This window comes from Gigantopelta aegis, chromosome 4 (genome assembly GCF_016097555.1).
Source record: "Gigantopelta aegis isolate Gae_Host chromosome 4, Gae_host_genome, whole genome shotgun sequence".
NCBI classification, from domain to species: Eukaryota; Metazoa; Mollusca; class Gastropoda; order Neomphalida; family Peltospiridae; genus Gigantopelta; species Gigantopelta aegis.
The window spans coordinates 66,191,720-66,219,308 of record NC_054702.1 but is presented as its reverse complement, the minus strand read 5'-3'; the positions used below and the strand labels follow the sequence as shown (position 1 = coordinate 66,219,308).

Here is a 27,589-nt window from a genome sequence, read left to right as displayed (position 1 = left end):
TTTAAGGCATTCGTAATTCACACGAAACATGTCGTATACCCTCAGGATAATTCAGAATGTTTTCAAATTATTTTTAAATCACTGGCAGGATTCTGCAAGTAAGGTTTTGATTGGTGGACATGAGCTCCAACTGGCTGGTGTTAGATCCACATGTAATAGTGGAGCTAATTTTAATTAGATTGTTTTGCTATGAAGAAAAAAAAACTAAACATTCTTGGGTTATGATACATAGATACATTTTAAAACAACTCGTTGTGAAATAAATGGTATCTAACGGCCACTTGTGTATTATTCTCTATAAAACATACCTTTTCATTTCTCCCCCCCCCCCCCTCCCAAAAAAAACACAACACAAAAAAAAAAAACCCACCAAACGTGTAGCAAATCATACGAGTTCACTTGAACTTGGAATTAACCATTTCGTGCAGATTGAGGTCGTTACGAAAATAAAATTACGGAAAATGCCGAACATAGTTAGTAATAATATGACCTTAGACCTCCCACAGTACAAGGTGAAGGTGTAAATTAGCACAGCGCTTGTACAGTTACTTTTTAAAATATACATTTAATATACTAAACAAAACAATAGCAAATTATATGAAACATCATCTATCATTTTTTTCTTGCAATATAAATTTGTAAACAACTTCTATTTCTTCTCTAAGTTAGCACGTGGTTTGACCGCGTGGCGTTGTTTGGTCGCCATTTTGTGTGTTTTTTGGCGGAGTGCAGAGGGAAGTGTATGGGGCTTTGATCGCACAATGAGCGATGAAGACAGAGATGTCGACGTAGAAAGTGATGTGAGTGAAAGAATGAATATTAAACTTTAATTTAGTATGTAAATTATTCCGTCGTACAAACTCCCCTTTGGGTCAGATTTGCTGTAAAACTGATCGGCAGGCGTTTGTACTTGCAGGGGGAAGACGATGATGGGAGTATCTATGGGATAGCCGACTCCCCGACCTCAGGATCCCAATCATCAGGTCCATTTTTTGATCAGGTAGTTTGAACCCATACGTTATCAACATTTGCACCTTAACGCATAATTTTAATGCACACGTATTTTTGTGGGAATACGTTTGACAGCTGAGCGTATGCTAATGAGTCTGCTGAACGGTTACCACGTGACTTACCTGTCATAACACATCGGGCTCATACATGTGCGCTTGTGTTTGGCATGGAATGTGTTCGAAGTTTCACCGATTGTGGTTGCTTTTTGTTTGTTTGTTTTTAAAATAACAAAACAGCAACATAGATTGCATATTTATGTTGGGTGTTCACATTGTTTTGGTTGACATTTATTAGTTTTACCATTGCTTTTGTTTAACTTTATCATCAAAATTTTAGTGTCATGTTGGATACCACACACTGACACAGGCTCTTGATTCATTTACTTTTTTTAAGTAATAAAAATGTATATAATATGGGTGAAGACTTGTAGAATTTGTCCACATATAACAGAAAAGGGGAAAAAACCATCATCAAATGAACATTAACATCTGAGTAACACATATGAGGGGTGGGATTTAGCTCGGTTGGTTAAGTGCTTGCTTGAGGTGCTAATGTCGCAGGATCGAACCACCTTGGTGGATCCATTCAGCCAATTTTTTTTTTTTATCATTCCAATCACAGCTGGACAATGGCTGTGGTATGTGCTTTCCTGTTTGTGGGAAAGTGCGTATAAAAGATCCCTTGCTGCATTACAATAAATATAGCAGGTTTCCTCAGATGACTATGAGTCAGAATTAGAAAATGCAGGGCTAGCTTTTGGTGAACACAAAGTTTCGCCAAATTATCAATTAAACTTTAAAAGTGGCAGAAAACCAGTTATTTTACAATAAAATGATGTAAAATTATTTCGCCAACTCAAAATAAAATTCGGCAGTTGTTTAAATTGCGAATTTGGCGACTGCCAGAGCTAGCGCAGAAATGTTTGATATGCAGTAGCCGATGATTAATTAATCAATGTGCTCCAGTGATATCGTTAAACAAAACTAACAAATATGAAATCCTCAACTTCTTATTATACTACTACTTTATAATATTACTGGTATGTGTAATATTGTTGCAACAATAATACACATGACAAACTGTAATGTAACTTTTCCAAGATTATATTAGATTAATATATATTTCAAAAAGGCCCTTTAGAGGGAACATTGTCATTATTGCGTTGCTATTCATTATGCAAATTTCAGAGATCCAGTAGGCCTACATAATTCTAAAATCTTTTCTAAAGTTTAAATTTTTAGTCATGTTTTAGATTGATTGCAACTGTCATTAATCCAAATATTGAAAACAAAATGTTCTTGTTTACATCTTAGTATTAAATATTAAAGATTTTAAGCTATGTTTAATGTCAGTTTTAGTTAATTAAAGCCGTGTTTAAACAATCTAGATCATGTTACATCTTGTTTTAACTTCAGCGTTCTTGCTGGGTGAAAATTAAAGGAGGGCGGCCGCTCGGCACCACACCCTTCAAAAAAACAAAAAACAAAAACAAAAAACACAATAAACGAAAAGCAAAAAAAAAAAAGAGGGGTGGGGAATAGTTTGGTTACCATATTGTTTTGTGTTGGTAGACTGAGAAAAAAGACATACTCCTTATTTTGCCTACAAAAAAGTGCAAAGGGGTTTATAAATATCGGTCTGACATTCACGGGCAGTTTCGGTTTTGCTGGACCGATCAAAGTTTTAATATTTTTTTTAATAAAGATTTCAAGATATACAAAAAACAATAAAGATGTTTGTAAAGTGATCTCCTAATGTCAGATACATTTTTGTTATTTCCATCTTAATCGAATGAATCGATCGCTGTGATAAAATAATATCGCCAGCTGATAAAAAGTAGTTTCGTTTTTGTAAAGACGGTATATATTATTTGGCACTCAAGATAAATGATAAACACTACCACTTGCGTTGTTTTTATAAGCGTTCATATCCCCTCAAAATGAAAAGTTTACAATATTTTATAAAGAACTGCTGAATAAACAGAATAACAGAAAGTAAAAATCATCAGTTTCAACCAATTATATCTGCAACTGAGGACAAAATATCAAACGATAGTGGAAACAAAAGACAGAATGACCGTTCTGATCACGTGACAAATTTGACGCCAAATAAGAGGGGTTTTTTTCAATCGGAGATTGCCGAATCTGTAAAAAAAAAAAAAAAGTTTTCATTGCTTACATAAAATATTACTTTTATTGTGTCTATCAAACATACAAATGGATACAGATATTGGACAAAATAGAGGCTGTTAAAAATACTGTTAAATTACATTACGGTAACTGTCATAAATGTTTCGTCAATTGCTTTTTCGTACACAACGCAGCTTGTTTCCTTTGATATCCAGTGTGCAGACTGATCGTTGTTTTTTGTGTGGAAAAAAGTGCATTTGGATATAGCAGAGATAGATGCTGGAAAATAAAGAGGGGCGCTCAAAAATAAAGGAGGGCGGGGAACGTGAAAGGAGGGCGGCAAAATGGAATAGCGGGGCAGGGTGCCCTGCTTAAATGGAGCAGCGAGAACACTGAACTTTTAAAAGTTAAAAACCAACATTTTATAAATGTAAAAAAAATTGTTTGGTTGTAAAGGCAGGGCTAGCTCAGGGTGAGCAGAAAATTTAGCCAAATTAACTATTAAACTGTTGTGTGTGTGTGTGTTTTGATGGTTTATGCTTTGTGTTCGTTTCATCTTTAATTGAACGCATTGTAATAGATCAATCATGTTGGCATTGATTGGTTTTAACTAGCTGCTTCCAAACGTCTCGAGTGGAGAGTTCCTAGTTTACCAGTGGACATCCGAGTGTATTAGGACAGAATAAAATAACTCAGTAACAGTAAAGATAATTCTGAGTTTTATGACTTAAATTAATTTAATATTATAATTGCTATTTTATTATGGATGTCCATTATATTTGCACCATTAAAGATAAAGTACAAGCAGCATAGTAATGTGTGTTCAATCATTGAACAACTTGCTAGATCCCATATAGGTTTCGTCTTCTCAAACTGCTTCAAATAATGAAGTGGGGGTGTGGGGGCTAGTGATTTTTCCTGGGGAGTGGTAACTTTCCTCAGCTACTAATCCCCCGGACCAGTGAAAATATTTCCTAATTTTTACCACTGTAAATCCTGTTGTTTTTTGTAGCAAAATGTCAATTATTACATGAAATTATTTTGTCAAATTAAAATAAAATTCACATTTGGTGGATTTGGTGAGTGCCAGAGCTATCTCTGAAAGGAGTGGTTGTAATGAAACAATGCTATAGACTTCATAATGGTTTGAATTGGTACTGTATAGCCTTTTCCAAATTGAATGCATTACAAATGTATATGCTTATAAAGCTTCATTTCTTGTGGAAAGTAACATTAATGTCTACCATGTTGCATTAGGTTTGGTATATACGTGTAGATCTATCTATGCAGGCGTTGACCTTAACATTTTTCAGTGGTAGCCCGCCGGGCTACCAGGTTATGAAAGCTGGTATCCCTCAGTAAAAAATAGTATCCACATAATTTTATTTAAAAAAAATTAAAACGAGAAAACAACCAAATCATTTATTTTTATTTAAACATGTTTTAGGTGTTTAAGCATCTTGTTGACTGTGTAGTAACTGGATGTACCAAAAAATTTAGTAGCCCGGTGGACTACCGTGTTTAGATATCTGGTAGCCCAAGTGAGAAATTGGTAGTCAAAACATCCCGGGCTACCGCTAAGATCGAGCCCTGGTATGGTTACCGTAATTTAGTAGTACAATTTTTTTAGGGTTTAAACCCTAAACATATTTTGTAAAAAATTGTCAAAGATGAAAGAAATAAAGTACTTTTTGTCAAATATATCATATAAAAAAATTTACCTGTGGATATATGTTATATTTATTGTGTACAAAGCAGGGCATAAAATGTGGCACGAACGATTTTGTCGTTCGTCTGTCGGTTATGCAAAACCAATATCAACATAAATGACGGATCGTTCGTGCAAAAGCTGTAGTCGTTCGTCAGAAAATCTTTTACAAAATTAACTTTGTTTTTGGAAGAAAATAAACCTACATTTCCGGTGTGCAAAAGATACAGTGTATCCGTGTACTTTCATTATAAAATGCTGCCTGCGTTAGCATGCCACTAACATATTTAAAATTTACGGTAGTGTGCTGAAATTCTCAATCCTGATGTCACGATATTCGATGCTTGAAGCACATCACAGAACCTTTATGGGTAGTTTCTTAAAATATATTATATTATATACCGATGCAATTTAATGACACTGATGAAAACAAAATATGTTAAACAAATTATACACGGGTGTCATGAAAATATATCTCACCGCTATTTCAAGTCATTCGGAATAAGTCTGTTGATTAAGGATTCTCCGTGGAGTTCGACACTTGTGTAGGTTCTTTCGGACTGAATTGTGTCTATTAATAGCAAACACAATGTTATTCTAGTGATTGTACCTAGTTTTGACAAAATGACCGCTAATATTAACTTTGTGACTTTCAAAGCATACCCGAACATAGCTTCATTTGGCTCATGAAGGTACCTGTGCAGCTACCATTAGATTGATTTAGTTTAAAACCCATTTTGCCTGTCACAAGAGCATGTACCATGCATTACGAACATGCACCATGGTGTGTGAGATCTCGTGTTCTCATATTATGAATAGCATTTTACAGAATTTCTAATTTCTAACGAATCGAAACTGACGTTGATAAATTTTGGCTAAATTATATCAAGGTTTTAAAATGTTTGATAAATATTATACTTGTTTAAGCCTAAATTGAAATTGATTAAATATGTTTTTTTTTTTTAAATAATTAAAATCTTCTGCAAAAGAGGTAAAAAAAAAGATTTTGACATGGGTCGATTTTCGTGGGTGGGTCGGTCGGGTTAGGACAAACACATCTAATTTTTATTTTCGCTTGGTAGCTTTTAAGTTAGTCCTAGCACACAAAAAGTATATTTTCGTGTTTATGATAGGAGAACTACGAAAATCGCTCGTTTGAATATCGTTGCCCATTAACCTTTTCATTTGTATCTGACTTACTGAAGAAAATCGTTTGTGTAAACATTAAAACCACACGAACGACATATTGGTTATCTAAAACTTTAAAATATGCCCTGACAAAGCCAAAACAATGTTGCGAAGAGTGACTGTCACCGACCTTAGTAACAAATTTTAGATTGCCATGGTTGACATGCCGGGCTTCGTCACAGTTAATGGTAACCCAAGGTATCTGGGCTACATGCAGTTTGTTTGGAATATTAGATTGCCATGGTTGACATGCCGGGCTTCGTCACAGTTAATGGTAACCCAAGGTGTCTGGGCTACATGGAGTTGGTTTGGAATATTAGATTGCCATGGTTGACATGCCGGGCTTCGTCACAGTTAATGGTAACCCAAGGTATTTGGGATACATGAAGTTTGTTTAGAATATTAGATTGCCATGGTTGACATGCTGGGCTTCGTCACAGTTAATGGTAACCCAAGGTATCTGGGCTACATGAAGTTTATTTGGAATATTAGATTGCCATGGTTGACATGCCGGGCTTCGTCACAGTTAATGGTAACCTAAGGTGTTAATGGTAACACGAACGACATATTGGTTATCTAAAACTTTAAAATATGCCCTGACAAAGCCAAAACAATGTTGCGAAGAGTGACTGTCACCGACCTTGGTAACAAATTTTAGATTGCCATGGTTGACATGCCGGGCTTCGTCACAGTTAATGGTAACCCAAGGTATTTGGGATACATGAAGTTTGTTTGGAATATTAGATTGCCATGGTTGATATGCCGGGCTTCGTTACAGTTAATGATAACCCAAGGTATCTGGGCTACATGAAGTTTATTTGGAATATTAGAATTTAGATTGCCATGGTTGACATGCCGGGCTTCGTCACAGTTAATGGTAACCTAAGGTGTTAATGGTAACCCAAGGTATTTGGGTTACATGAAGTTTGTTTGGAATAGTAGATTGCCATGGTTGACATGCCGGGCTTCGTCACAGTTAATGGTAACCCAAGGTATCTGGGCTATATGAAGTTTGTTTGGAATATTAGATTGCCATGGTTGACATGCCGGGCTTCGTCACAGTTAATGGTAACCCAAGGTGTCTGGGCTACATGGAGTTGGTTTGGAATATTAGATTGCCATGGTTGACATGCCGGGCTTCGTCACAGTTAATGGTAACCCAAGGTGTCTGGGCTACATGGAGTTGGTTTGGAATATTAGATTGCCATGGTTGACATGCCGGGCTTCGTCACAGTTAATGGTAACCCAAGGTATTTGGGATACATGAAGTTTGTTTAGAATATTAGATTGCCATGGCTGACATGCCAGGCTTCGTCACAGTTAATGGTAACCCAAGGTATCTGGGCTACATGAAGTTTATTTGGAATATTAGATTGCCATGGTTGACATGCCGGGCTTCGTCACAGTTAATGGTAACTCAAGGTATCTGGGCTACATGAAGTTTGTTTGGAATATTAGATTGCCATGGTTGACATGCCGGGCTTCGTCACAGTTAATGGTAACCCAAGGTATCTGGGCTACATGAAGTTGGTTTGGAATATTAGATTGCCATGGTTGACATGCCGGGCTTCGTCACAGTTAATGGTAACCCACGGTATCTGGGCTACATGAAATTGGTTTGGAATATTAGATTGCCATGGTTGACATGCCGGGCTTCGTCACAGTTGATGGTAACCCAAGGTATTTGGGATACATGAAGTTTGTTTGGAATATTATATTGCCATGGTTGACATGCTGGGCTTCGTCACAGTTAATGGTAACCTAAGGTGTTAATGGTAACCCAAGGTATTTGGGCTACATGAAGTTTGTTTGGAATATTAGATTGCCATGGTTGACATGCCGGGCTTCGTCACAGTTAATGGTAACCCAAGGTGTCTGGGCTACATGAAGTTGGTTTGGAATATTAGATTGCCGTGGTTGACATGCTGGGCTTCGTCACAGTTAATGGTAACCCAAGGTACTGGGCTACATGAAGTTGGTTTGGAATATTAGATTCCTAATTTGATTATAATTGCAAATTCACTAAATGGATATTGGGGAACTTCACTGGTGTTTTTACGGCAATTGTTTATTTTTAAATTTTGATAGGGGCTACCAGATCTTATAAGTTTGTATTCTTGATGGCTACCACTAAACCGTATAAAGGTCCAGGCCTATTTATAATAACATGCTATTTATAATAACGTCTGTTTTGTTTAAAGACACCACTAGAGAACATTGATTTATTAATCACCAGCTTTTGGACATCAAACATATGGTAATTTGACAGTCTTAGAGAGGAAACCTGCTACATTTTTCCATTAGTAGCAAGGGATGTTTTATATGCATTATCCCACAGACAGGATAGCACATACTATGGCCTGTGATATACCAGTCGTGGTGCACTGGCTGGAACGAAAAATAGCCCAATAGGCCCACTGATGGGGATGAATCTTAGACTGACCCTGCACCACGAATAATATATCCAGGCCTGCGCAAATTATAAATTTGATAAACGTGAAAAGGGATTATGCCAAAAGATTTTGCATAACCTATTTTGGTTTGCATAACCTGGGGTTTTTTTTATATAATTATAAACAACAACAAAAAATGTAATTTTGAGAAACAAGAGATTGGCAATGGTAAGTAAAATGTATATATATACAAATGTTTAAGATATTTAAAAATAATAATAATGATTAGGACTATTGTAATAAATTACCAAAATATAGTGAATGTCAGGCTTGACCTATTATATAAAACACATCATCATGTGTGCATAACTACGTGTGAATAAATAAGAATTCACTGCAAGGCAATCTTTTACCATTAATTTTGTAATATTAGTCTTTTATGTGTATATAATGTCATGACATTCAGTCCTAAGTGGGAGACTGTGCCATCCTCCTTAGCTGACGAACAGTTGATACTGATACTGTCATTGACACTGTCGTCGTCGTCACTGTCACTATCCGATTCGGAATTACAGTTAATAATAATAGGGTCACTGTGACTGGTTTACCCTGGTTGCTGATCCAGTTCGAGATTGTAATGACCATCACAATATCGCCATTTTTGATTGGTGAAATTCGGCTATAGGGCCTTCTAACAACCAATAGGAATGCACGTACTTTGCAAGATATTTATACAAACTTGACTGGTTACGTTACGCTCTACGAAAAAGCACTGCATCAGGAACAAGTCTAATGTTTGTACTCGCGATAAAAATATATTGGTACGTTGCCAGGACTCAATCTAATTAAAATTAGCTCCACTGTTACATGTGGATCCAACAGCAGCCAGTTGGAGCTCATGTCCACCAATCAAAACCTTACTTGCAGAATCATGCCAGTGAATCATGTTTCGTGTGAATTACGAATGCCTTAAAACATGTTTTATTTTATAAAATAAATAATTTGTAATGTAAAACTGAAGACTGATTTAGTTGTGGGTTTTTTAATAAATAATTTGTAATGTAAAATTGAAGACTGATAACCCATCCCGTACATATTGGTATGGTTCGCTGTACTGCGGCCACTAAAATAGACTCGCCCAATATTTTTAGAATTTGTATGCTCCCAAATAACGTTATAAAAGGTGAAGTGTGATTGGTCAATATTTAAATTATTATTTACAGACGAAATGTTACCTGGACATTGGAGACTATGCAGTGTTATTTTTAAATCACTGGCATGATTCTGCAAGTAAGGTTTTGATTGGTGGACATGGCCAGGACTAGTCGTTCAGTAAATTTTACACGAACGGTAAATCGGTTATGCCAAATAAAATGGCATAACCGATGCCGAATGAAACGGTCGTTCGTTCAATTTGTGCAGGCCTGTATATCAAAAGCTGTGGTATGTGCTATCCTGTCTGGGATGGTGCAATGCAAATAAAAGAACCCTTGCTACTAATGAAAAAATTTAGTGGGTTTCCTCTCTAAGACTCAAAATTACAAAATATTTGAAATCCAATAGCAGATGATGAATAATCAATGTGCTCTAGTGGTGTCGGTAAGCAAAACAAACTATCTTTCCTAACCATTGCCAAATAGCCAATTGCTAATTTGTATACAAAGTAGCTATAATATTTTGTATTAGAATACCAAAATTTCTGTAAATTAGTCACTTTTAAAATAATTTCCCAGTAAATACTATGCGTATATGAAAATTGGCTTTAAAAAAAAAATGAATGTGAGCCTTGCATAATCCAACATGAGATGATTTACAGGTAATTTCTAATTTTGTTTTACAGGTAATTTCTAATTTTGTTTACTAACACTCAATAGGAACTGGATACATTATTCATGCCAATTAAGTTGAATTTGGTCAGCTTAGGACCTTTACTTGTGTGTATGTGTTAACCTGTCTAAGGAATGGTACAGAATATAAAAGATCCCTTGCTACTAAATGAAAAAATGTAGCAGCTTTCCTATCAAAGACTATATGTCAAAATTACCAAATGTTTGACATCAATAGCCGATGATTAATAAATCAGTATGCTCTAGTGGTGTCGTTAAACAAAACAAACTTTATTGTGTGTTCTGGGTTGTTTACTTTGAGGACCTGTTGAATGGTACTTGTAGTAGTACATGTAGTTGTGACATTTGGTACTGGAAAAGAAACCACCTACTGCTTCATGGGATACTAACTTGTTTTCAAATTAAAACAATGGGTTTTTTTTATGTCTACTAACTTGAACATTTTTAATTTCAATGTTTGTACTGTTTGTACATGTACACATAATTTTTATGCATATAATAATAATAAAAATAATGATATATGTATATGGAAGTGTTCTATGAATTCCAGTGTTTACAATCAAAGTATGTGATAAATGCTAAAAAAGAAGAGGTAATGCATTCACTAAAAATAAATTTCTTTGAAATCTTGGATTCTGTTTTAGCTACTGTATTACATTGTTTTACTATGATTTGATCAAAAATGTCCTCTTGTAGTTGTAACATCAAATGTTAATTATTTTACCCACGAAAACATTGGAGAATTACATAATATAATAACATTCATGTATATGTATTAAATTAGAATTTAGAATGCAGAAAATATAATGAAATTAAAACCTAAGGCTGACACGCATACATTATCATATATTGAACTTGTACAGGCATGTAATATGGAAAAAAAAACCCACCTTATTTGCTGGCTATTTGATACAGTACATACATGCCTAATAAAAGTCATTGGCTTTTTTGGATTATATATATATATAGAGAGATGATTTCCTGTATTTGACCTATATATTTGCTATTTGTCGACTTGTATGTAATGTGGATAAGTACAGATCATTTATAAATGTGTGTACATGTAAATAGCAAATGTTACTGTAAATTGTGATGGGTATATACTTGGTACAGTAAGCAGAGTGATTCTAAATATGAATCATAATCAGCACTATCTTTACTGGTAGCTGTGTTTGGTGCTTACATCATAGCTAAATATCTGTACACACTACATGTAGCCTACAATTGATTCATACATGTGCTAACTTGTACTTGCTGACTAATGTATGTTACTGCTGTGTGTCTTCCTGGGCAATTTTATGGTAGGCTGAGACTCAGTCTATATGTTCATGTAATATTACATACTTGTTTTAAAGTTTTTTTGTTGTTTTTGGGTGGGGTTTTTGACATATTGAGCAAAGAAACTGCATTTAATTGTTTTTGTTTTTTTTTAAATTGCCATATTCAGCATTTAATTTTTATTTTTTTAATTTAGACTGCTTGGTCATGTTCGTTTTACATAATTTGTGTTCTAACTTAATGTATTTCAGTACTTATCTTTTTAATGTTTAATGTTAAATAGTTTAAAAATTTCTTTTTTTATTTATTTATTTATTTATTTTTATTATTTTATATAGATAATTTTATAAATTGCAAGTTTTGTTATGTGTTAACAGTAAAGACAAAGAATGACTACAACCAAATTTCTCACCCACTGTCAGGAAGTCAACACATGGTGGTGGGCAGTCAATCCTACTTTATTGACAAAGAGAGAAAAAAAGTTTTATTTAACAAAACACTCCACCCATCTTAATTATGTTTATATGGTGTCGGTAATATGGTTATGGATCATTCATAGATATTTAGAGAAGAAACATGCTGCTAATACTTTATAGGTTACTCTTTGTTACACCAGTTGTGGATCATTGGCTGGGATGAGAAATATGAGAAATAGCCCAATGGATCCACTGTCAGGGATTCAGTCCCACGTTATATCTGTATCCATTACGCAGGGCACAATATTTTACAAGAACTGCTGTTCTGTTCGCGTCACGAGAACTGCTAATCGGTTATGTGGTGAACAATTACATTCTAAAATTAATTGAAAGTGAAAATCAGTTTGTTTTTGAATCACCAGTGTAGCACAGAAATGTAGTTCGAGTGTTTTAGGATTAGGTAGGCCTAACTCATCAGTTACGAGGACTATATTCACATAACCGATCAGTCGGTTACCTAAGTAATACTCATGTGAATTGACTTCCAGTTGGTTAAGATTCTGAAATATTGTCCCCTGATTACAATGCTAATTGTTAATTAAATTTTATCAACCATGTCAAGTGTCCCGTATTTTTCTCTCAAAGTTTACAATTTTAGATGTTAAAATGCTTGATATGGCCTCAGACCACAATTAATTTCGCTATATGTTTCTATATAGCCTTAGTGGCTATAACATTTTTATTAATATCAGCAGGCCAGTGAAGTTTTGTATGTACCTTTGCCTGCATGGGGGACACATACCCTGAAAAGGACAACCCCTGTTGTCCAGCTCTTTCTCCCAGCATATTGGTTTAAACAGACACACCCTCTAAACCAGGCCGGAGTACACCCATTTCACACAAAAAGCACTACTTTTGCATGGGCCGGAATTACCACAAACAAGTCTTCAATGTCAGCAAGTTACACGTGTTTACAAACTACATGCTATCCCCTGTCACTTCAGTCAAACAGTTGCCACTTCATAGCTGTCTGCCATGAAATAATCACAGTCAAACAGCAGACTACTTGTGCAGTCAAATTTCCGGATTTTGGACAACCAAATGGGAAGATAACTGTGATCTGAGGCCTATCAGTCCATTTTTCCCCCTAAAAACTGGCCCACACTAATGCATTCCAATGATATACATATACTACTCAAAAGAATTTAAGGGTCAGACGATATTTTCGACATTATTTTCTGAATATCAATTATATTAGCTAGACCATAATGTCATGCATGGTATTGTTCCATTTTGACGAAAGTGGGTCTAAGCAACCCATAAATTAATTAAAATCCACTGTCATTGACACTGTCGACTAGTTCTAATGGCGAAAACATGCTTAGATTTGCACGTAAATTAGGGCGAAAGCGAAAGGTCTGCTAAGTGCCCATAACTTGCTTTTTCACAAAGCGCTTCATTTGCACGGTTTGCATGTGTATTCCATGTTCCCAATGCTGAATTTCCGTATAATTGGAGCTTGCGTTCGTGTACGGTGCACACTCCAAATTCGACAATGGTACGACGTCAACTGACTATCGAAGATCGAGGAAGGGCTATTGCTTGGCTTCAGGATGGCAATACGCAAAGAAATGTTGCTCTGAGACTTGGTGTCAGTCAGAGTGTCGTTGGCCGACTGTGGCAACAGTACCAAGCAACGAATTCTGTTCGAAATCGTCCACGTTCGGGAAGACCCCGAAGCACTACAAATAGAGAGGACCACTACATCACCAATATGGCTCTACATCAACGCACAACCACTGCACGCCGATTACGTGGAATGCGACTGGAACTCGAGTGTCTGATCAAACCATACGCAATTGTCTGAGAGCCAATAAATCTACACTGCCGTCGCCAGGCCGTTCGACCACCACTCCTACCACGTCACAGAACGGCCAGATGTCACTGGTGCACACTTCATCTGCGGTGGCAACGTGTTCAGTGGGGTCGAGTGATGTTCACTGATGAGTCCAGGTATAGTCTCCAGTTCAACGACGGTCGGGTTCGTGTCTACAGACGTCCTGGGGAGCGCTTCGCTGACGTTAACGTTAGACAACGTCACCGGTTCGGTGGTGGCAGCGTCATGGTGTGGGGCGGCATTTCTATCCACCACAGGACCCCCCTCTATGTGGTGGATGGCAATCTGAATGGAATCCGCTATCTGAATGAGATTATCCGGCCGTTGGTTCTCCCAGGCCTTCAGCAGATTGGTGGCGGGGCAGTTCTGCAGGATGACAATGCCAGACCCCACCGCGCTAGGGTGGTAACGGACTTTCTCAGACAACAAGGTATCACCAGGATGGATTGGCCAGCATATTCGCCTGACTTGGCCCCAATAGAGAACGCCTGGGACAAATTAGGCAGGAGAGTTCGGGATAACCATGCCCCTCCAGCCAACCTTCATGATCTGGGTCAACTTCTTATGGCAGAGTGGCAGGCCATTCCCCAAGAGTTCTTCAGACGTCTGATCAACAGCATGAGGCAACGATGTGTCGAGTGTATTCGCGCCAGGGGTGGATTCACACACTATTAAACGAATGTTCTAATGTGTAAAATCCATGTTTGACAACCTTCAACTTTGACAGCATGTCATGTGACTTTCTTGTATACAGTGACGTTTATTTGTGTTTTTTTGTAAATATGGAACAATAAATTAAATTTTTGGTGTAGTTTACATCATCAATCTAATACACTCTGAAACTTATTTGGTTATAAATTTTTGACCCGTAAATTCTTTTGAGTAGTATATTAAAGCAATGCTCAGTAAGTATCGGGATGTCACCTTTAAACCTGAGAGTATATAGAGGCTGTGTTAAAACACCTACCACAGTGCCTTGCCATGGCCAGTTTTAGCAATGGAAACTTGAGGAACACCAACTTCAAAATGTAATAACTTTATCAAATTTTGGGATTTCTTCATACAATGAGCAGCTATTTTTTCTTCTACATATGTTCTATCTGCACAGTGTTGTCTTGGAAAGATTTTGAAATATTTAAAGGAAAAAAAATCAATCATTAGATTTTACTTAATTTTTAATGAAATATTAAACTTAAATTTAAATTTTTGAAAAAAAAAAAAATCTAAAACTGTAAAATTTTGCATTTTAGATATGATAAGTGGAGGCTTAGTAAAGATATGGTGACTGAATTCATGATACATTATTAGAAATGTGTCAGAGGGATGGTGAAAGTCACAAAATTGGGGCCATTTGCAACACATTTTTACACACTAATTTCAGGGAAAATTAGACATGATAGGCCTCAGATTCAATTTTGACTTCCTGTATTTACTTAATCTACTTCATTTACTGTATTAGACATGTAGCCACTTTGTAAAAGGCAAAACAGTCCATATAAATGCATATTAATATGAATATGCCCTACAGATATTACTTAGGTATACACCATAATATGTTTTTTGTTGACGACAACTTTGAAAATGAAGATTTTGTCACAAAATGCTGATATAAATCCTACCAAGAGGTACTTGCACCATATTTTTCAGTTTCCAGTGATAACTGTCAACAAGTGTAGTCATGTGCCAGTGTCTTGGATACCTCAGTGTAATATTTCTTGATTGGAAGGATGTTTGTAGTAATGACCACTGAATATGCATTATGAATTATTCTGCCATAATGTATTACAAGCCAAATGTTAACCTTTTTGGCACATTTTCTGCAATAAACTTGACAAGTATACCAGCATCTGATTACTGAACACAATAAATACATTCAGACAGCATAGAATATTAGCCTATTAGATTTTCTAAGGATAAAAGACCATTTTTGAAAAATGCCTGAAGTGTGTAATTTACATAAATGTGGGTGAAATGTATTATTAGAGTACTTAATCTTGTTAAAAACTGTATACTATTTATTTAAAGTGTTTAATTACATTTAGTAGTGATATATTCATTATATTTAGATCTTCTGTCCAATTGCAATAATTGAGAAACTCGTTAAAATTCAATATGTAAAAAAAAAAAAAATCTCAATATTGACTAACAAAATCCAACTTTTGCTCTTTTTTACCAAATTATTAGCTCAAAACTGTTAAAAAATATTGCAACAACCTGTAATAACATCAGAGGTCATTTTATGCTATTTTGGAGGATATTGAAATTTAAAAGTTGAAAATTTTAATTTTAATTTTTAATAAATTCAAAAAAATGTTTTTTAATTTAATAAAATATTTAGAAAATAAATAAATTAGTTTTCATATTCCTTGTGGTATCCACAATCAGTCTGTGTAATTTCACCTCTCTGGTTATAATACTTTCATCAGAATCAAGCATTTAACCGGTGTAATGTGTGAACTATATCAGGCCTCAAACCACAATTAATTTCACTATATGTTTCTATATAGCCTTAGTGGCTATAACATTTTTATTAATATCAGCAGGCCAGTGAAGTTTTGTATGTACCTTTGCCTGCATGGGGGACACATACCCTGAAAAGGACAACCCCTGTTGTCCAGCTCTTTCTCCCAGCATATTGGTTTAAACAGACACACCCTCTAAACCAGGCCGGAGTACACCCATTTCTCACAAAAAGCACTACTTTTGTATGGGCCGGAATTACCACAAACAAGTCTTCAATGTCAGCAAGTTACACGTTTACAAACTACATGCTATCCCTTGTTACTTCAGTCAAACAGTTGCCACTTTATAGCTGTCTGCCATGAAATAATCACAGTCAAACAGCAGACTACTTGCGTGGTCAAATTTCCGGATTTTGGACAACCAAATGGGAAGATAACTGTAATCTGAGGCCATATAGGTAAAAAAAAAAAAAACACACACCTGCCTCATAACTCCCATACATGTATACATTATCTGTCATATAAATACATTGTAATTAAACTATGATGGAATGCTACTTAACACTGTTTTCCAGGCAGAAAAGCGAGCCCATCATAATGCTTTGGAAAGGAAGAGACGTGACCACATCAAGGAGAGTTTTCACAGTTTGCGAGATGCAGTCCCGTCTTTGCATGGCGAAAAGGTACATGTATGTATACAACCTTTCAATTTTTTACTCTCTTTCTTCGTAGTGTTAACCTGGTCAGCGTTTGTCAACGTGTGTCTGCGATCAATGTGGTAAGATTGTCCGCCAGGCTTTTTAAAAAGTAGTTTATGCATAAATTTGATGGATTTTAATACACAACTTGTCCAACTTAGGGATTCTGCAGCAGGATACAATTTTGGGATAAACAATTAATATGCAGGGATGTGATTTTGATTTCTTTTAGCTTTGTATCTGATTTCAGCTTTTTTATGTGTGTAAGGTATGATTTCAGCAAAGTTGACTACATTTGATCTGAAATGCTGAAACGTGATCTTTATAGTGTAGATAAACCATTTTATCCTATAACTTACCCAAGATATCCATGTCATAAACCCATGTGATAATTTAGTGTATTAACCCATGTAATAATGGTATGCAAATTTAAATGTATATTTTAAGGATCTCTAGGTAATAATGTGTTGTTGTCAATGTTGTTTACAAGCCAAGACTTGAGTGTAACGTTTCCATAAGATTTAGTTACAATGTGTGACGTCAAACAAATTTGTGCTAATTGTGACGATGTCATATTACCGTTTGAGGCAACTTTATTACTGTGATGTACTGAAAATCTGATTAAAATGTTATTTTAGAAGTGTTATAGGATAAATAGAATTCGCCACTCGTGTTTTCTAATAGGTAAAATAGTAACCTCTACAAATACTGATTAACATAGACTCGGTTGAGATTTTCCATATTAAAAAACACTTCCGACGAATGCTCAATATCCAGTATTAATGTATAATATAGAGGTTTCTGCATTTAAAATGATTTGTAAATGGGTATGGGAAAATGACATGCTGCTTGAAATGTTTTCAATATTTGTACCCACTTTAGTATTAACCATGATCAAAATGAAGGCGAGCTGAAGATTACTCTCCTGAAGTGTTGCTAGAAGAGTAATCACATGAAGTTTTCAATAAAATGTATTAAATTTTTTATTGATTTATTGCGAGGTGATCAGTTTGCCATTCAACTTCGTAGGAGAGCAGGAATTATTACTCGTCTTTCCTAGCGAAGACTGCACTTATACGTCAACCTCTTGAATTATTAAATAATAGTTTGAGAAGAAACATGTCAACTTCAGGCTTTTCTCCAGGATTTTTTTAAGGCGCTTACATTTTTAGCATCAGTATAACACAAATCAAGCCAAAATAAGTGGGATAGTGGGTTGAAAACAGTTAAGTGTTTGCCTTCAATCCTGCTCTTTTTTAAAGTAACTCATCAATTCCCCACCCCCAACAATTTCATAATTTGTGCCATGTTGTTGCTGTTGATTTCAGCGTCGTGTTAAATGCTTGTTGTGATTTCTGCTTGTAAAATAACTAGACTAAGAATGCCGACTTCACAGTATATTCCATTTATAAAAAAAAAAAACTAAAAAAAAAAAAAACCTTAATAAAATAAAAATTTACGGTCTTTTTAAAATCCAGCTAACTTATTAAATGTCGTACAAATATATATCTAACAAATATGATTATTGTATGCTAATTCAGTGTACGTTTAACTGCAATTTGTATAAATAATGCATGTGTTCATTTCCCGCAATCGCGATCTCTCAACCATAGATACAAAATTAACAAAGACAAAGGAAATAAATTAAACTTCCGTTAGGTATTCATTGATGCAAACAACTATTGTTTTTCTACAAATTTACATCAAGATTTACTTCTGTGTAATCGCATTGTTCAGTGTCCGCAACGAAGCCCCTTGACACATGGGTATCAGCTGACTCTGAAGCGTGACGTATATTCGCGTCGAGAGCTTTCTTCGGTTCAGCCAACGAATGTTCTTCTTAACGTTCGCGAACTATTTGATTTGGTGTCCATCGTGTCCATTTGGTTTAACATGAAGCACACAAACCAGTGTAGCGAATGTTTTATTTTCGCTCGATCTGGCTGAACTCAGCTCTTGGGATAAGTCTTTTGGCCCTGAACTGGCATGTGTATTCAAATTGACACGCATTATCGATTTGTTTTTATTACTTTGGTTCAAAGACTTTACAACATTAAAATAACAAGTTACAGATCTTCCAGATATTGAATTACCGTCACATTGCTGTCATACGTGTCGAATGCATGTGGTTTAAATTAATAACAGTGATTATTAAAATAAACAAACATCATACGGTCTACGCTGTATTCTGGATTTTCTCGTTACCGGTCACGAGATCGCTATTAAGCTAATTGAATATTTGGTATTATTATTATGTTTGAGCTGTTGGATAGATTATGTAACCGTTTGTTCACATCAGAAGATAGAAAATGGTTTAGCCAAAATTTTAGCCACTTGCAAATTTTATTAGCCATTTTCTTTTAAATAATTTTTAATTAGCCAATGGCTAATCTGGCTACCGACAGCACGAGCATTGGATGTTTTCAGTGTGTGGGAGTTTTGGGAAGGGGGTGTTAGGATAGAAATGATTGATTGCCAACTTAACTGTACTTTTAAAAAGTGCTTCATCTATCGTTTATTCAGTTAAATGGTACAGTTGATTCTGTCAATGGGCATCTTCTTTGATCGGCCTTGAAGCTTGATTGCTCGACACAGGAATCCCGTTAGCGTAAGCGCCTTCCTGACGGATTAGCGGTCCCAGTAGATGTGGTAAAATTACTAAACACCAATTGTGAGCAGACGACTGGTCCATTGTTAGGTATTTAGGACGTGTTTTACCTGTCATAGTAATTAGGTGTGCTTGATATACTGGTACACAAGTTGTTTGCAAGTGGTAGTCGACTGCCACGCTCGTACTTGTTTTTTTAAAGCACTTCAAATCAAGACGTAGCGGCAATTGATTTAAGGCGCTTCCACGCCGTCAAAGCGCTTACTTTACGGACCAAGGCGTGTCGGGCCGCTACGCCTAATGGCCCTGGGGAAACCCCTGAACTTAAAGCAAATGTATATCTTGTAATGATACATAAATAGAAAATATGTACACACAAACTTGCCTGATTATTTGTGAACAGATGTGGCCGTTTGAAGGTAAACACTAATACAAGAGTTGGCTAATGTGATTGAGTTTCTCTATTCAACAGAATCAAATTTCAAGGGCTCAGATACTAAAGAAAGCTGCAGACTATATTCAGTTCATGAGGCGGAAAAACCACAGTCACCAGCAAGATATAGACGACCTGAAGAGACAGAACGGTATTTTAGAACAACAGAGTGAGTGTATACTTCATGCAAACATGCCATACCCACTAAAATCTGAGTCATATTTATAGATACACAATCAACGTTAAATATTGTCTACCTTGTATGTGTTTTTTAGAGATTTCTCTCATTTGCAGTACTTTGTTTCATATCACTACTGGTTTTCATAGTGATTATAATCGGAGCTCACAGATTGATTATTAATTGATTATAATTGTTTTAGGTTCCCATACTAGCCATACATTTAGTTACAAGTTAAATCATTAGCAAACTCCGATCATGCTTTCACAGAAATAATGCAGTGACCTTATAACAAATGACTACTCCCTTAAGTTCCGTTAATTGTTCCAATTTGACCATAATTTATTAAATAAAGTGAAATATTATTTGCTATTACAAAATTGTGTTAACTCTGCATCACTGATAGTGTGAAGTGTGAGAAAAAAATTTACTTTCCTAAAACATGATGAATATTAATTAAATAGGCCATTCTCTCGCTGCTGAATTTTGATGGACCACTAAACCATAGATGATAGTTTGTCTCATTTATTAACTCCGCTCTTTGTGTCTATTGGGGTTTTGATCATTAAAATTGTGCATATGGATATTGCCACAGAACATTTTTGCTTTTAAGAAAAGTAGAATTGATTACGAAAGAGAATGTCTGTTTACTAAATCGGTATGATAAGGGCTAACCAATGTAAGAAAAGTAGAATTGATTACGAAAGAGAATGTCTGTTTACTAAATCAGTATGATAAGGGCTAACCAATGTAAACAAGCTTGATACTAACTTTGATAAAGAAAATAGAGAATGCACTTTCCTTTCTGTTTTCTTTGGGATAACTTTGGTTCAGGCTAGACTAGTCTTGGTAAGCCACTACATTTCTATCACTATATTGATACAAATATATGCTACATTTTTTGTAGCCAGTTTAGACTGAATATCGAAAACCAGAGTTTGTTCAGTAATATTTTAATATGTTACAAGATTTTACAATTTTTTTTATCATATTTCACGTGGATCTATGTGAATTTTGATTATTTGGCACTTGCATAAAACCTGATGCGAATATGATTTGGAGATTCACACATATTTTTAGCCCTGCTCATGGAGACCCTACATATTACATTTCTGACTTGTGGGGAAAAAACTAGTTTTTGCACTTTTTGATTTAGCGTTAAAGATTTTTGTGGTCAAACAAATGCTTGTCTTAACTTCTGGAATCTAAATTCACTGTTTATTGCATTAAATGGAGAAACAGTCTCATTATCTTGCTATCAAGTGCCTAGATGTTTATATAGCAGGGCCGTGTTTTACGCAGTTATCTTAGCGCCAAGATCACCTTAAGTGTGTAACTACCTTATGCACTTAAGATGATCTCAGCCCTAAAATCGGTTTGTAAAACGGGACCCTGTAGAGTACTGAGGAAAATGTTTTGACAATTGTTAACATTAAAAGTGATTTATATAACAAAAATTCTGTTGTTTCAGTTCGAGCCCTGGAAAAGTCGCGGACAACTGGTCAGTTTGTGTCCCAGCCCTCGGGGGCAGTTAACCCAAAAGGTGGTCAGATCTCGGCATTTGATGGCGGTTCCGAATCTGAGAGCTCCGACATGGAGGATGCAGCTCGTAGCAGGAATAAAAAAATAAAAGTAGAACCCAGCTGAGAGTTGTCGAGCCTTCATCTGAGGCAGCACAAACGTATATAACATTGTAGTATGTTTCTGTCACTTTCATCATCTATTACGAGCCCTCGTTTGGGGGCAAGGTTGAGATGTTTTAGGGCATCATTCGTCTGTTAATTAATCCTAGAAGTTGGAAGATTTAACAAGTACTGTGCAAGCCCTGAACATTTGAAACTGTGTGTGAGAGAGTGGAAAATTAGCATAAGTATGTTAACTTGAGTAAAAGAAAGTGAGTGTGTGTGTGTGTGAGGAGATACGTAATAATCACTCCCACTAGCTGCTATTACATGCCAAGACTACTGCTCATTACTAAGATCCCATCTGTGATATGGTAGAAATAGCCTAATAGTCTGGCAATTAAACAACCCTGTTTGGGACAATGGATTTGAAATGCTGATTACATCCAGCAAGTGATATTATTATCTAATGGTCTTATGTCTTGACGGTTGATAGTAAATCAATACTGCAAACAGGTGAAAACAAACGATCGCCTATTTCTGGAATGTCCTGTCATACCGGTGATATTTGCATAAATAGATAATTGTTTTACCAAAGAGGTTTGGGTTTTTTTGTTGGTGCAGGCAGCCATCTTTGCTTAAGAGTACAGACCACTGATGTTGCCAGTGAAATCACTGAGTCTTAATATGCCATGAAGTAACAACTCCCTGTTGTGGGTAGAACTCTTTTGAGAAGCCACAGTTTGTGCCCACGCTGTGTTTGACAAATGTTTGAGAAAGTCACTAGTCCTCACAGAAGCTTTGGCTAGTGTCTTATGTATTATAGTAATAGAGTGGATCATTTCCACTAGCCCAGACCAAACATTCACTAGCCGGAACCGAGGACTAGTGGACAGGCATGCTTGACAGTTTTCTGATGGAAGTATGCCAATTGGTCTCCTTGTCCATACCCAATAACCACAGTTTCTACATCAGTTTGTGGTTCTCTACCAAGATGTTGTTGAGAGTTCACTACAGAATAGTAGTCTTGGTTTGTAAAGCTGTCTATTTACCTGAATGATTGGAATTCTGTATATACATGGAAAACGTTGAAGATGCACCCTTGTGAATGTATCTTCATTACCAAGTATTCCCTTGCTAACTGAAAGCTGAAAGAATATGTTTTTTATTTGTTGATCACTTTCCTTTTCTATCTCCTTGTGTGTTGTTTTCCATCCAAGCATATTGGACCAATGTGATGTTACCCTTTTAACTGTTAGAATTTAAGAGTTAATGACTAATGATGCATCGGCATCAACATCATTACTCATAGATTAAATAATTTTACTTTATATGCATTAAATATATTTACCATAAAGAATTAATGTGAGTGCTCCCAACTCTACATTATTTGTATCTGGAACAAAGAGTTATTTGTTTAATATTTATATGAAATATTTGCTGAATTTTGTCCATAAATGTGCATTCACTTGCTGAGCGAGTTTGAAATGAAGCGTATGGTCTAAAGGGGCTGTCACATCAGCATACACTGTTGCATGTCGTTTTCTTGAAACTGTTGACACAAAGCATACAACATTGTTTCATATAGTTCCAGTTGCATTGGTAATATGAGTAATACAATAAATTGTTTCATTTCTTCCATAAGAAACTGGTATCAGTACTACTATAGAGTGAAATTCATGCTTGCAAAGAGTATGTCCAACACCCATATGCTGAATAGGTTTATGGTCATACGAGAGAAATTGTTTCATATTATAGTAGGCACTTGTTACACTCAAGTCTCTACATGTTCATGGTGTAAGTCAATAAAGCCAGATGTGTCTGTCTAATGTACACACAATGTTTTCGAACCAAGTTTGTCAGTTTTGCCTATTGAACATTCTAAATTGCCTTCGTACTAGGAAACGTACAACAATGCATGCTTGTGTGACAGCCTCTTACGGATTTTAAACTTGGTTGTTTGAAATTTGTTTTGTTATTTAAATTAGCAAGTTACTCCACCCACTCCCAATTTTGAAAAATTATTTGTAAAACCCAGTCATTAGTTAAAATTAGTTTAAATCGGTGCCACTTAAGTCAGAACAAACAATTAAGTGAAATGGGTCAAATCATGTAATTATGGATATATTGTTAAGGATCATGACACGTAAGAGCTGCTACATACATATGTATACACATAGATGTGTGCGTACAAACTGTTTTATCATCATCAGCCACACAATATTATACATAGAGCTGGGCGATATACTATATGTACCGTTCAGTATCGGTATCATGTCGATACCAATTTACCATACCAAGCAAATTTTAAAATAATGAAATTTCGGTATTGAAATAAGTTTTCCTCCATTTGGTAAAGCACGAATAATTTATCTGACAAATGCAAAATGGGTTAGGTATAAATTGGACAAGAGCCTTGTGTATGGAATTTAATTTTATTTAGATGAAATTAGCAGGTGAGCCTCAACTCGGGCATGCATTTAAAGCCGAGTATTCCGAAATTACCACTCGATATCGGTGTTGGTATTGTGTCAATACTGAATACTGTACCGATACTGAGGTAAATTACCCCCCAAAATATGAATATCGATGCCAAATTTCAATACCGCTCGGCTCTTGTTATACATCTACGAGCAGTTGGGTCCATGCATAACCATGTAAACTTCCATTGTAAGCTTGCCATTGTTTCTGATAGTAAAAGTATACAATGTTGAATCATTGGTGACTGTTGAACTACAAATGGTGTACTGTAAATCTGTGATGTGACTTGGGGGTGTGTACGATAAGAGGCTACTGCTGCTGTTGCCTTCCATGTTGTGTATATTTTGTACGGTGTACTTCATTTTATGCAACGTCCACGTGACCCGTGATCTCTGTATTTATTATTTAATGTCTGCAACTGAGGGGCAGTGGCATTTTATTTTTATTTTTATTTTTTATTTTGTTTTCTTTTTTCATTTGCTCCATTGACTGAAGTTTTACATGTTTGTGAAAACATGTAGTTCTGTTTTCATCCACTTTTTAAGCTGGACCAAAAACTGTTTTAGCAATTGGGCTAAAATGTATTTTAAATTGTTATGCTAAATTTGGTCACTCAATTTTCTTCTTTTTTTAAAAGCCAAAATGAAACAAAAATGCTTTTTAAATATGTGGTCCTTAAAGTAGTTATTTGGTAAATGTGTTATATATTTTACCAAATTCAGCTTTGTTTTGTACCCATCAAGTTGGCAAATGTCAGACTGTATGACAATAACTGGTCATAGTGCTAAGGATTACTGAAATGTTTGTTAGTGTTACCAATAGGGCAGACACAGTTTCCATCTAAACTGGCCACTGACTTGTCTAGAATATTGTTTTGAAATATGGGGCAGAATAATACATCTGGAAATAAATTTGTTTTATTCAGACAAGTGGATTATGAATTACTTTTGAAATTTGGTTAATATGCATATTTGTGGTATGGTTACTAGTATAACTATAGAGAGATGTACTAATAGCTTATTTTCTGAATAATTAATTTTTTACTTAGATTGTGGATGTTGTAAATTGATCCTTTTTTTTTTTTTTTTTAAAGTTTGCACAAAAATGAGGAGAGAAACATTTGTTAGAAAATGTGCTTTAATATGTTTGGTGCAGGCAGGTTAAGAGTATAAATGATCACAATGCTTTAATATGTTTGTTTGAAGTTGACCCTGCTTCTTGACTAAGATGTAAAAGATTGAATGTGCTCAGTTGATTTTGATTAGATGCAAAACAAAAAGTTGATAGATGTTGAATTGGTTCATTCGCCCTTATTATGAGCACCTCTTAAACTGACAGCACTACTGTCAAAACCATCATCATCATCACCCACTGTTTGATGTAAGGATGGACAACTAAATGGCTCAAAATGCAAAACTTGTGTTTCTGTGATAGTGAACAAAGGTATATGCATGTATATGCATGCAGATACAAGTTTCAAAAATAAAACAGTTGTATAAATATCACCTGTAGAAACAAAATTAAAGCTGCAATCTTAAGTGTGTTTTCAACATTTAAGCACGTAGAATAGAATCATCCTTTTGAAGCCGGTTTAAGAGTTTTCCCTCCGCCCCTCCACACACCCCAATGTAACATTCTTCATTTATGTTGGTTGTTACCAACGGTCTATGTTTACAGAAAAATTATACTTGGTCATTATGAAGCTCCAAAGATGGGATGTAAAGTTGAACAATATATTATAAAAAATAGTGATTTAACTTCTGTTACATCAGGGCAGTTAATAATATGTGTTGAGCATAAAATACACACAGTTATTAAAACTTTAAGTGTGTTTGTGATCTGTATTAGTAACTGTACCTGATGATAGTGGTTGGTGCTGTGAGGTTGCAGCTTTAAGAACAAGGTCTTTCAGTGGTTGGTAAGTTGCCAACACAGGTCTGAAGATTTCAGAAGTATATCAAGACTGCTGTACTGTAATTTTGATTGCATTTTATCCAGGTATTTTTTCAGTGGTTGGTAAGTTGCCAACACAGGTCTGAAGATTTCAGAAGTATATCAAGACTGCTGTACTGTAATTTTGATTGCATTTTATCCAGGTATTTTTCAGAAACAAGTTATAATTGACATTTTTGCTGTGAAGATGTTTTTCTCTTCATCTAATGTTTTAATGGGACATTATTGGAAAGATATTTTAAAGACAATTAATATTGTTAATGCCATGTGGCATCAGTTTTGAGTTGCTGTTATTGGGCTCATTGTTGCAGGCATTTAGTAATCCCAGTTTATGAGTAGTAGTTGACTGAAGGACTATTCATACTTGTTGTGCTTGTCATCAGAAGTGCAATTTCCATTCTTAGTCGACATATTTTTTAAAGTGTACATTTACATTTCGTTTTGGCAGATTGCTTTTTAAATGTTTAAACAATTAAAGACCATGACATTCAGTTACCAAAGTCAGTTGTTGTGCCTGGCATATCAAACGACCTGGAGTGAATACTCAGTTCTCTTTAATGCCATACTTGTCCCTCTTTCAGTTTGTTAGTGTCAGCTTGAACAAGTGCAAACATTATTCTGTCTGGTGAGTCCTGGTTTTTCTAATCCTGACCAGAGTATCACTGTGACCATAAAGCATAAAACTACATAACATGATTTTTCTCAAGAAAATGCAATCCAGTGGTTGCCTAACAATCTATTCTGTTCAGTGCTTTAAACACATATAGCATGCAGTTTGAGTCAAACCTGCAAGTTGGACTTTTAAAGTCTATACTTAAGGTTTGTCTTTGTCAACATGAATCTTTATCCTATTTTACAAGCATTTTTAAGTGAAGCATATGCAGGGGTTTTTTTAAAAGTAATTATCCTAAGCAATTCATATTCCTAACTCTTGAATAAGAGCTCTATACTAAGTTAACCTTTTTTTTTTCTTTCTTCTTTTTTGTTAACAAAGGCAAGTACATGTGAATGTACTCAGTATTCACTTTTTTGTCATTTCAGATATTTGGTAGTTGGAACATCAAACCTCTCCTCGGCTCCAACTTGCTCAATGTTATATTAACATTAGCTTCAATTTCTTCCTTGTGTACTTAAAGAATATTACTTGTGACCATTTTGTTAACTTATTCCTCATAACTGTCTTCATGGTCAACCAGTTGCAATCAAAATGTAATGTTTGAGATCACAATTGATCAACGATATTTCTGTAAATATACCACATCTATGTAGATTACATGTGATATTATA

At 35.4% G+C, this 27,589-nt stretch overlaps 1 protein-coding gene across 4 annotated transcripts; it reads left to right on the top strand.

Annotated features, from left to right (window-relative positions):
• Positions 1–541: 541 nt before the first annotated feature.
• LOC121370959 (protein max-like) lies at positions 542–27,589 on the top strand. Of its 4 annotated transcripts, none has more exons than XM_041496517.1 (6): positions 542–800; positions 917–1,000; positions 16,905–17,012; positions 20,108–20,237; positions 21,718–26,284; positions 26,383–27,589. In XM_041496517.1, the coding sequence occupies exons 1-5, from the start codon at positions 762–764 to the stop codon at positions 21,891–21,893; spliced, it is 537 nt and encodes a 178-aa protein (XP_041352451.1). In that variant the 5' UTR covers positions 542–761; the 3' UTR covers positions 21,894–26,284; positions 26,383–27,589. The 4 variants fall into 4 exon arrangements, with proteins under 4 accessions (XP_041352451.1, XP_041352452.1, XP_041352448.1 ...); XM_041496514.1 differs by having other exon boundaries at positions 547–800; positions 16,905–17,018; XM_041496515.1 differs by having other exon boundaries at positions 547–800; positions 16,905–17,018; positions 21,718–26,347; positions 26,446–27,589.

Coding starts and splice junctions, on each gene's coding strand:
- LOC121370959 (XM_041496514.1), top strand. CDS start 762: ATGAGCGATGAAGACAGAGATGTCGACGTAGAAAGTGAT. Junction 1,001..16,904: donor CAGGTCCATTTTTTGATCAG/GTAGTTTGAACC, acceptor ACTGTTTTCCAG/GCAGAAAAGCGAGCCCATCA. Junction 17,019..20,107: donor TGCATGGCGAAAAGGTACAT/GTATGTATACAA, acceptor TCTATTCAACAG/AATCAAATTTCAAGGGCTCA.